At 34.6% G+C, this 12,331-nt stretch overlaps 1 protein-coding gene across 1 annotated transcript in view; it reads left to right on the forward strand.

The window, feature by feature from the left end:
• Window positions 1-7,812, forward strand: part of LOC106458309 (papilin-like) — a 77,993-nt gene extending 70,181 nt beyond the window's left edge. Inside the window, exons 25-28 of the mRNA XM_022384492.1 lie at window positions 1,083-1,173; window positions 2,981-3,151; window positions 4,415-4,690; window positions 7,432-7,812. Coding sequence (XP_022240200.1) covers window positions 1,083-1,173; window positions 2,981-3,151; window positions 4,415-4,690; window positions 7,432-7,580 — 687 coding nt within the window. The 3' untranslated portion in view covers window positions 7,581-7,812. The remainder of the gene's footprint in view (window positions 1-1,082; window positions 1,174-2,980; window positions 3,152-4,414; window positions 4,691-7,431) is intronic.
• The last annotated feature ends 4,519 nt before the right edge of the window (window positions 7,813-12,331 follow it).

Genomic DNA, 12,331 nt, shown 5'->3' on the forward strand with positions numbered 1-12,331 from the left:
CTTTGTGCTTAATTACAAACCACACCACATATCCGGGTCGATTTATAAATAATCCGAAACGAGCGCTGTATCTCAGATTCGGAGGTATCCAGAACAGATTGGTTACTGCATATATGTATATATATTGGCTCTGATAAAACAATAATATGTTATTTACGAGTTCTATGCACTATATCTTCTTTTATACGCACATAATTTTTACTCTGTACTTTAGCTACTGTATCTCGTTTTCTAAATAGATAAGTTTAATTGTGTACATTCAGTTTTGTTATAGATAAATTATTATGTGCGGAAAATAACACATAGTATCCGCACCAAAGCTTGTCTTATCGAATAGTGTGATTGGAGCGTCACTGTTATCGTTATTAGCACTCTCACGGCTCCAAATCGTGCAATTAATTTTTGCGGAAACAAGACTCGAACAACGATCCCTCTGATTTACAGTCCGTCACGTTAATTATTAGGTCACACCCATCTCCGCAGAAACAACTTTCGGAGACTCTATAAAAACAAAATATATGACAATGACTAAAAAGCCCGCTTAGTTTACGAAATGATGAACCTTTGGGCAAACTATTATAGAAGATTACCTTTATAAGAACATTAGTTTTGAGTAAGTTAAACCGTGCATTAGGTTTGTAATATCAATTAGTTTCAATATCTAAAATAAAAAAAAAAATCAAGATACCTGTGGCACGCATTCACAGCAAATATTTGGAGTTGTATTCTGAGAAATCATTCCTCACCGTTACAAGTGTAGTGTTTTGAAAAATATAACCTTCGTACATATTAACCTTAAAATAAATCATAACTTCAATCCGTTGCAAAGTTAAGAAAATACACATAGTTAACGTCACTTCCCCACTGTGACTCAGCGGTAAGCTTGTAGGCTTATAACACTAAAACTTAGGGTTAGATACCTGCAGTGGGCATAGCCTAGAGAATCCATTATATAGCTTTGCATTTAAAAAATAACAAATAACCTCGTATAAACTTCGTTAAAAAGGAATAGTCAGTTGGATTTTGTTGTTGTTTGTGTGTCATAAATATATCGGTTTAATTAAGGGTATATTTTTCTTCAGCTTCACAACTGCCCGAGTGGTCAGCGGTGTGTGGTGGAGATGTATCAGTTAGCATACACCCAAACACGACATATGCCAACGTGTCGAGAAGGTAAGTCATTTAACAAATACACAACCATGATTTATTTATTTGCCTTGCATTTCAATCTGAATGGCATTGTGTTTTTGGCGCACTAGGCTTTTTGTAAACTATTTCTAATCCGTATACAACATAATTTAAATGACATGGCAAGTTGTTTTATTTTACGACGTTAATATATTTTCAGCAGATGGTTATTTTATGACAATTTTTACAATTATACTAATACTAAAGTTCACACTGTAACGTTAACCATTTCGTTTTCTAAGTTTGTTTCTTTGTTTGTAATTAAGCACAAAGCTACACAATGGGCTATCTGTGCTCTGCCCACCACGGGTATCGAAATTCGGATTCTAGCGTTGTAAGTCCGCAGACATACCGCTGTGCCACTGGGGGGCCGTTTTGTAAGCGTCTTTGAAATTGCGTTTATAATTATCTGAGAAAACGTGATTTTCGGATAGGTTTTATAAATTCGTTTGCCTTAGCTTATACGTATATTTATAGTTCATAAATAATAGTCACTAAACATTCCCACTCCTTGGCAGTAGATGAAACCATAAACAAGGTTAACTCGTGGACAAAACTCGGCAAAAAAAATTAAGAATATAAAATGCAAATTCCTGTTCAGCCCCTAAAGTACTTGACTCATCTCGTCATCAAATAAAGTAACTAAATTCAAGAAATGCTACGAGATAAAATGTAAAGAAAAGTTTAAAATCTGCAACTTTGATTTTTATAGTTACCGATTTACGAACGTTTTAGCTTTCAACTTTATTATACTGTGATGTCACTTCGCCACTCTCCAGTGTCACATAGGTGGTAAGTCCGCGGATTTCTAACGCTAGAAACTGGGTTTCGACACCCGTGGTGAGCATAGCACAGATAGCCCATTATGTAGCTTTCTGCTTAACTACAAACAAACTAGTCATTTCGCTAGGTTAATTTCCTTACATAAAGCATGATTTAATATTGTACATTCGTAACAACTTACATTAACGAATTTTGTGTTTATTCCTCGAGATTTATTTCCAGGTATTGATTATCGATTCACGTTATTTCCTTTGCGTTTCTGAAATCCTTGCCAAGTTGACGATGTGTTTTTCAACATTCCTATTACAGAGATATAAGAGGCACTTTAAAAGTTGGGGGTCCGAGGTTTATTTTGGAGATCGAGGAGAGGTAATGTGCGCTACAGACGCACCCATTATGCCCGGGAAGCTCCTGCATTCTCCTGCTTTTCTTGAGAGTAATTTTCCTAACTTTGTTGCATTTTTACTGAGACAGATTTAAAAGTGAGCCTCCCCCGGCCCCCGCTTCGTACGCCATTGTATTATGGGAAGAGTATGCCTTTTTATTATTATGACAAACGATATTATTATTTTTTATTATAATTTTATCCATGGAGCAACAGTTCGCCCCCCCCCCCCGATATTTGTTAGTTTAAGAAGTGTCTAACTTTTTATTTGGTTCAGTGGTCTGAAAGTTTGTACTTTTGTTAGTAATAAACATGACATTAAGGTTATCCTCAATATGTCAATGAAGAATAATACGTACTTATAACTACCTTCGTTTTTCTTGTAGTAAGGGGCCCCCAGTGGCAGAGCACAGATAGCCCATTGTGTTGTTTCGTGCTTAAATTTAAAAACAAACAAACAAAGTTGAGTAAGATGTTTAATTACATAATTCTGACAACAGTTACTTAAAAAGTCAGCAAAGGATTTTAATGCTCTTACTACTTTGTAATATGTAATGTAAAAATATTACAATTTTTAAAGCTGAAATATACTGTATCATGTTTTGTTTTTAATTACAAAATCAGTGGCCAAACCTGGGAGATGTTCACTGACCCAGGATTTCATGGCTGACCAGCCAGTCACCATTTCAAGACCAGAATGTTGGAACCATTGTCAAGACGATGCAGACTGTAAAGGGCACATGAAGTGCTGTTTCGATGGGTGTTCTAAAATATGCGTTGATCCTATACTGAGAGGTTAGTGTGACTTCTCTTATCACAGATATACGCGGGGCATGCGCTGTCTGTGACGAAATAAAATCAACTCTTAATGCCAGCATTAGATCTTGTGACAAAATTAGAACTAGGTAATTTCGATGACGAGGAACCCACTTTGAGATTAATAATGGTTGGAGACGGCTTGAATGGGTAATGAAGAAAAACTTTAATATAAGTTTAAGATAATAGCAAATGTACAACGTTTCGACAAGGTTTTCTCATCATCAGGTACAAGTAATTTACACTTACACGGATATATATATATACAGTGTTGAACAAAGAAGTCACATGACCGGAACTGTTGCGAAACTTAGAAGAGGTATCTAGGCACCCCGGGGTGTTGGTTTAGAGTAGGGTTGTTTTCAAATTCGATGACGAGGAACCCACTTTGAGACTAATAATGGCTGGAGACGGCTTGAATAGGGAATGAAGAAAAACTTTAATATAAGTTTGACATAACAGCAAATGTACAACGTTTCGACAAGGTTTTATCCTGATGATGGCAAAACCTTGTCGAAACGTTGTACATTTGCTGTTATCTTAAACTTATATTAAAGTTTTCTTCATTACCCATTCAAGCCGTCTCCAACCATTATTTGAACTAGGTAAGCATTTAGCGGCAAACACAATAACATACAGTTTAACATAGAAAATGCTATTAACTAAAAGTTAAGTTAATGGTTTCGGTAAAATACAGAAAAAATGGTATATACTGGTATATTTACAAAAATATTTCAAAAATGGCGATTTCTTGATGTATTATGAATCTAATTTATTATTTTTTAACATCAACTATAAATAAATCAACTAGAACTTAAACATTTATTTATGATAAACCAATTTCAAAGCTGTATACTACAATTTCATGGGGCTTTTTTAAGCATTAAATGTTTATAAAATAGCTGGTGTTTCATCAAAAACTACATATTATGTTATTCTTGTTAGAACTCCGGACACACTTGTATTTTATGCACACAAACACATTTAAAAATAAAAAACACCCATTATGATCAGGTTCGTTTTGAGTTGTGTAGACTCTTATATTTTGTAAATATGTTTGAAATTTTATTTATCCTTCTTATCATACACAATTTAAACTTTAGGATATTGCAAAAAACACGTTTACATTAAACTTACATTAATTTTAAATCTTACGAAGGACTCGTACAGCTTAAAATATTATATCATTGTGTTGGAAATGTTATCTCAGAATTCGAGTTTTTTTGTTTGTTTTTTTTTCAGCAAAATTAAATGTAGAAGTTAGCTTCGAGACTCGAAATCCCACAGTCGGCTCTCGCCTCCAAATCGACTGTAAAGTCAACGGATCTCAAAACCCGATTGTTGCCTGGTATTTTGGTAATGATACCTTTCCGTTAAGCAATAATTCTCACCACAGACTTCTAGCTAACAACACGCTGGTAATACACACAGCCCAAGTCAGCGACAGTGGAGAATACACTTGCATCGCTGCTAATTACCAGACTGAAGCCATGGCTTCGGTGATTCTTAAAGTTGAAGGTACGATTTTTCATTACATTACAAGTAAAATGGCACTTTGCTTCATTTAAAAGGTAACATACTGGCATATTGTGATAATTATTCCATCTTTAGTTCATCCAGAATTACTACTAGTTCATTTTCAGAGATGTTGATACCTATGGATATAAATAGAATTAGATAAGTTAGTACTAAAGGGGGATATAATTTGATTGAACAATATCAAGTCAGTGAGAGTATTAAAATCTGTCACCAAATATTTCTAACAGTTAAGTATTAAAATCTAAAATATGATTTAATAGTTTTAAAACTGAGAATTTTTTGCTTAATCCTGGTTTTTTTTTTGTGTTGATGTTTATTAAATTCGCTACAAGGAAGAGAGAACAGAACTCCTTTGTCATAATAAATATTTATTTACTAGCTTTCTCGACCTGTCAAAGTATGACGGGTTAAAGTTTTGCACACATTAAAAAAAAAAACAAAAGGGAGCCACCACCCCCTCCCCACCACGCCCTTCTTTTAGCGAGCTTCGTACAACAAACTTTCCACTTCACCATAAAGAAAAGAATCGCACATTGAGAAAATAAAACCAATTTTTGAATAAACACTCAAAAAATGGGGCTACTTAAATTTGAAAATGACCCATAATATGAGCGTTGCACACACACAAATTGACAACTGGTTTTTACATATGTTAAACCCGTTATTCGGGATAGTAGTGAACAAGTCTGAACAGTAGGAGTCAAAGGCCTCGTTAACATAATATTATCACCTAAACCTTGTCGCATAACGTTTCAACAGAAATTATTGAGATATACCCGATTTGTCTATTCAAGGAAGTTACCTTACTCCAGTGGCTCTGTGTTAAGTAGAATGTTTTACATGACCTGTGTGGTTAAAATACAGTTTTTGCCTCTGTTAGCTGATGCGATCTATACAGTTAAGATAGTTATTGCTCCTGTAAGCTGATGTGACCTATACAGTTATGATGGTTTTTTGCCTTTGTGAGCGGGTGTGCAGTATATAGTTACGACAGTTGTTGCCCCCTGTAAGTTGAAGTGACCTATACAGTTAAGATATTTGTTGCCCTTGTAACCTGATGTGACCTATAGAATTAAGATAATTGTTGCCCCTGTAAGGTGGTGTAACCTATATGGTTAAGATATGTAACCATAAAATAAAAAAGTGACATGAACACATTTGTTAAGATGCGTCTTCATAATGTAGGCTCAACTAGGTAATAATATGACTAATAAATCATACAACTTACGAAACGATATGTTTTAAATATGAAACGCTGTATCTGTTATTATTGTACTATTAATAACGAATTTCTTTCAATATATATATATATTAGGTCATTTGAGTAAAGTGCATGTCTTATTTTTCTCATACATTTTCGAATATATTGTATACAAAGTTCAGTATTTTATATTAAAACGATTTTGAATGTGCAAATCAACAAGTGACAACCCCAGCCGATATAAAGTCGAGGTGGAACGACTTGTATCAGAAATACATATAACATTGTTTAGCATTACCTAGGGAATGTTATGCCACCGAATACTGATCGCTTTTGTAAATGGTATGTAACAATCCTTTCGAAATCAAAATATTCATACACCCAAGTCATAAGATGTGTTCAGATTAGGAATTTACAATTTCAAAGACAAGGCTAACCCTTGTACTTAACATATTGGAGAACAAATGAATATGGATCAACTTGGGACACTAGGAGTATGCTGAAAGAGACTTGCAACAAGTCGTACTCACAAGTGAGAATCCAAGAACACAAAGATCAGTGGGAAAAGCCGTCCACATGCACCAGGCAACTATACGCGATTTAATCAAAAAAGATCCCTGTCTGGAAACAAGGTCATCAGCGTATTGGTTCTCCAAGATAAGGCTTCCAGTCATACCTCCCGTCCAACCGTTGTATAATTCAAGCAGGTGAGGAATAAAATGGGGATTCATCTTAATCCATACAAAGACATGACGGTTAAGTCACCCGACACTCTAGGATTTCTGCAGTAGGAAACAGTTGTATTCGTAAACTAAATGGATTATGAAAACCAATAGTTAGACATGGTTTGTTTTTGTATTGGAAACTACGATGAATGATTATTGTAGAAATATACTTTTGTATAAAAGAGTATGACCGGACGTGGTGACACGGATTGTAACGAAGAAGTTATGACCCAAAATCGTTTTAATATAACATACTAAACCCTCTGTACTATCTACAGCTGCAGGCTCGTTGCAAGAGATTTGGGAGTCTTAGTGTAAATATGAAATCTGTGGCTCTTTTAACAATTGTCTTAACTATTTCCATGTGTATTTGATTAATATGTCAAATCAGGATTAAAAGTCGAGTTGAAATATCGTAAATAAAACAATTAAAAATTTTGATGGGGTTAGGCTATCTAAAATAGGTAATTCAAATCAAAAGTTACATACTTTTTAGACCAATGTTTATAATTTATGACGGACTCTTATCAAAGCACAAAATACGCCATGCTAACTTGCAATTATATCTTAAGGTTTAACTTTCAGAATATATAATATTACAAATTTTTGTATCAGGAAGAAAGTGGGAGAGGGTAAGTGACAGAGGCTTGTTTCACTTGGGGATTTCTGTGTCTCGGAGGGTGTGGTGGAAATGTATCTGTTGCATACCCACCCACCTTAGCAACGGCCCTGTACAGCTGTGTTCGGATATTTAAATGATTAATTAATTTTGGCTCTACACATTTCTATTACAGAGTCACTAACTTCACCAGAATGTACGGACAGCCCTTTTTTTGCTAACTGTGATATAATCGTCAAGGTCCGGTATTGTAGTAATCGTTATTACGGTCAGTTCTGCTGCCGATCCTGTACATTGGCCGGACAACCACCACAGCAGCCATAACCCTCAAGTACACTGGATTCGGGATTCAAATCGTAATGGCCATAAAGCAACTTACCTAGAAAGATGGTTTACTAGATGTTAGATGAAGAAAAGAATACTACAGAACTTTAACATTATAGAAACACAAAATAAAACTATATCATAGGATTAAAAAAACAATTTCTTTTTTAAAAGATATTTTAAAGTACTTTTTATGTCATTGTGAAATTATACCTTTTCTTTATTAGTACTGAACTTGGCCTTTTATCAAGGCAAAACCTAACTTTCGTCCTTTTTAACTTGCCTTAGTTTGTACTGATTTGGTGTAATAATTTAGTTATAAAACGGACATTCAAAAAAAGGGGTTTACATGTTCTTATAATGCCCTTAATTGTTTAATATAATTGCAGTAACTATTATACATGTTATGTTTTGACGATAATGACTTTTGTGGAGCTAATAAATAAGTGCAACAGTTTCATGACTTACACAAGTTTTTGTTGAGCTTGTAAAGAGTGGATACAATTTCAGCTGCCATAAACTCCTCAGGACCTGCAATAAACTACTTAAAATGTGAAGAATGACTATTAATTCTTTATAAGTATCAGATTTTTGCTTTGACGAAAAATTCACATTATGTGTATGTTAAAGAATTAGATATTTATAGTTTGAATCTTTTAATACAGTTAATAAAATGTATTAATGTGTCTATTCGTGTCTCTACATTCTTTGTTCATTTATACTTAAGCTACACAAGATACTTGAAATTACCATAATTTATAGAGAACTACCTTTTAGTTTTACTCTATAAACGGCCCCCAATGCACAGCGGTATGTCTGCGGACTTACTACGCTAGAATCCTGGTTTCGATACCCGTGGCGGGCAGAGCACGGATAGCCCATTGAGTTGCTTTGTGCTTAACTTCAAACAAATATACTCCATAAACAACTTCAAAACTCTTTTTTTATATATAAATACCGAATTATATATTTGAATTAACCATGGTTTTCATATTCTAAGGAACTTGTCTTACGATAAATGACAAGAAGAAACTGTTTTAAGAAAATGAAGCTTTTCTTTTCTGCATCTAATATTGACACAGGTAAATTTGTTTTTAACTCTTCATATTATCTACATAAATTGTGTACATCACATCTGTATTCAATTTATCGGATTCTACATTAAAAAACTCAACAGACTAAATACTATAATAATGACATGCATTAGTACTACCTTATACAATGGTGGTGTTAATTATAATATTGACATTACACTATACCAAAAACTTAGAAGAACAAACATTTGATGAAGCCTCGAAAATTACATGCAATTGCATGTCATTAGTTATATGGATATTCAGTATGTCCTATAGTAGAAACGTGTGGCTATTTTTGTGCTTTTGTCGTTTTTTGGTGCATTTTACACATGTCCCTATCTGGAGAAAAAAGCAGTACCCAAACTGCATCTTCAGATTTGGTGTTTTGGTGATTGAAATTGTTTTTGATAGAAATAAGGATCGTCAGACTATTTGAAATGCTAAGCACTAGACAGACATACAGAAATTGGACAGCTCTTGTGTATCCATGTCAATGATAAGAAGCTGTGAACAATCCATAAAACAACTTGTATACATTTGTAAAGTTAGATCAAGGTCACAAAAGGTTAACTATATCATAATGACCTGTATCGACCCAACATGGCATTTAGAAATTAACAGTCATCTACCAGTGGTCTCAACATGGATCACAGGACAGCTTATGAAATGATTATCAGTGACAAAATGGTAAAGACGGGATTCATAACGTTAGTTTAAGGTCTAGACAAAATCTCCTTCACGCTCCAAATGGCCACACAATTTTTTTTTTTTTTTGCAAAATAATGACAATTAGCAGCAGCTCCAGTTAAAGCTTTTGCCCTTTTTAGATAAATCAATGTTTCAGGTCTCTACCAATGACCAATGGGTCCTTGTGTGGAAGGACAAAATGGAAAGGCTTTGCATATACCCATTTTAGTTATAATTTAAAGTAACGTCAATAAGAATGCAAGTGCGTATTTTATTGAGTTTCCAAGAAGCTGATTAACAGCTTGATGATCTTCTCACGTGATACTAAACTCGGCCATATCAGGTTTCATTAACACAATCACACCTGACTGATACAGAATTATGAGTGATGTGATTTGGCTAGAACTATTCTGGACTACACGTTCTCAAAAAGAAACCATTATAGCGACAGACTAACTTACAAGAAGTGACTCTTTTGGAGTGATTCAGTCAGACTCTAATTTTTAACAATTTAACTTTGAAATGTACTCATATTCTACAGGGTGTAACTACTGGTATCTGATCCGTGAAGTTGATAAACTATCAGTGAATAAATAATATTACTAAAATACAAACTAATATTAGGTTCGTTTTTGATTAAGTTGAAGAACCTTTTAACTATAAAATCTTATCTCGAGATAGTTTATTAATACAGCCTATTTCATTTCTTGTATTAACCACTGCTGACATGTATTAATTTAGTTGTACTGACTATAATGCTGAAATTTTAGTTCTGCCTTCCCAAACTAGCTGTAGAACGAATCAGACAGTAACTTGTACATCATATTTCTCATATTAATATAAATTGAGTGTGGGCAACATAAGCTATAACTCTACCATTGGTGATGTAGAAGTTATAAAAGTTATTTCACAGAACAAACTTATAAAGAAGAATACTGAAACATGTCAAAATATCGTTGAAGCTTACACAACATCAAATATATGTTTCCATATACCTTTCTGGCACAAAATTCTGTGCATGTCTATAGTATTAAGATTCACTGATGTCTAAAAGAAGAGCGAAAAGTTTCCTCAAAACGCAGGTTCAGAATTTTTAAACAAAGACTAAATTGCACATAAACAGTAAAGGAAAACAAACACAAGCAAACAAAATTTGTGTTCACATAAATGTTGTAATATCCCCAACTTGCTAGGCAGCATCCAATTCTGTGTGGCTATTGACTAACTGTTGGGGCTGAGAATAAGTAAAACGACAGAAAGAAAACAAAACAAGAGCGAGAACTCAATACAAATCAAGTAAAAAAAAACAACAACAAGTGAACGCTTTTGGGGTAGTGGAAATTCTCTCCAAGGATGTTCAGGAACGTGAAGCCCTCTTCATACAACCACGATAAAATGTCGACACGAAGGTATGGAACTGAGGTAGGTGTCGGAAAGAGTTGTCTATTATACTTGGAAATGTATGATACTGCAGGAGACAAGAGCAAGAGCAAGAAGGAGAGGGAAGAAGGTGATGGTATTGATTATACTGCAAGTTAGAGACCCTTTTCAAGGCTATGGAGGAAGAAATAAATTCGATCTAAGTTGGTTTATTCTGCTTGTGGTTTGAGTTTTCTTGAATGCATTCTTAACTAGAGTTGTTGTTTAGCACGTGTTGCATGAGGTAGGTGAAAAAACAGGACCAAACAATATGAGTACTTCACACAGATGACAGTCCTATCTACTTAGTCACTTAGAGTTGTAGACTTCCCTAGGGGATATCATTTTAGAAGAGATACTCACCCGATTCTTTTGATCTATCGATCCACGCCACAAATTCTTTAGTTTTAGATCTAGCTATTCCTCCCCCTCTTTTTTTTTTCTCGCCAAGTAATTTCATATATCTCTTACTCCACATGATATTTGAAAACCGAACTAAAATAACCTATACATGCCAACTCATTGAGTTAGGATTACCCCCAAACAACGTTACGAAAATAAAAGTAACCAAAATTTATTATTCTGGTAGAAACATTCATCTAGATCATATTTCATGACATCAACCACAAATACAGTCAAATGAAATAGTCGCCCAAAGAATGGCAGTCACGTTACTCTCTCTTTCACAACACAAGCCCCCAGTGGCTCAGCGGTATGTCTGCGGACTTACAACGCTAGAAACCGGGTTTCGATACCCGCGGTGGGCAGAGCCCAGATAGCCCATTGTGTAGCTTTGTGCATAACTACAAACAAACAATCATAACACAGAAATTGTCCAGAAATGTCATGCTTGTCAGCAATGTCATCTGTGACTGTGGAAAACAACAGTAGATAAAATCAACTAAAACGTAACCGGGATAAAAACTAGTATTTTACCAGATACTTACAATATCAAGTCTTTTTCAAACAACAGAAATAATTACGATGACAGCACGGACATAGATTTCTAGATGAATCACAGCCTCCGTGCTTATTTCTTTATAATTCGAGAGCTCGAAATGTCATCTCGAAACCAACATTTTGGCAGGCAACCATTTATACAATGTGTTCAATGAGTCGTTTGAGTTTTCCACGAACTGCTATTATTGTTTCTCACTATTCGGTCAGATAACAGTAGTCCAAGAGTTAGCGGTTCATGCGTTGGCTAATTTCTTCCTTCTAACCTGCTCCTCAGTGGCTCTGCGTTATGTTGGTAACCTTATAATGATAAAAACTAGATTTCAATACTCGTGGTGGGCACAGCACAGACAGAACATTTTGTAGCTTTGCGCTTAAAAGCAAACACACCTTCTAATCTACTAGTTTAAAATTAGGGACGGCTGAACGCAAATCCGAAAAAAACAACAAACAAATAAGTAATTTTAATGATAATAAAATTCTATTTCAAGAAGAAAATTTAGTTCAATCTGCTCAACATAACTCAGAGCCACTGAGGAGCAGATTAGAAGGAAGAAATTAGCCAACGCATGAACCGCTAACTCTTGGACTACTGTTATCTGACCGAATAGT

Source organism: Limulus polyphemus, unplaced genomic scaffold, assembly GCF_000517525.1.
Source record: "Limulus polyphemus unplaced genomic scaffold, Limulus_polyphemus-2.1.2 Scaffold442, whole genome shotgun sequence".
NCBI classification, from domain to species: domain Eukaryota; kingdom Metazoa; phylum Arthropoda; class Merostomata; order Xiphosura; family Limulidae; genus Limulus; species Limulus polyphemus.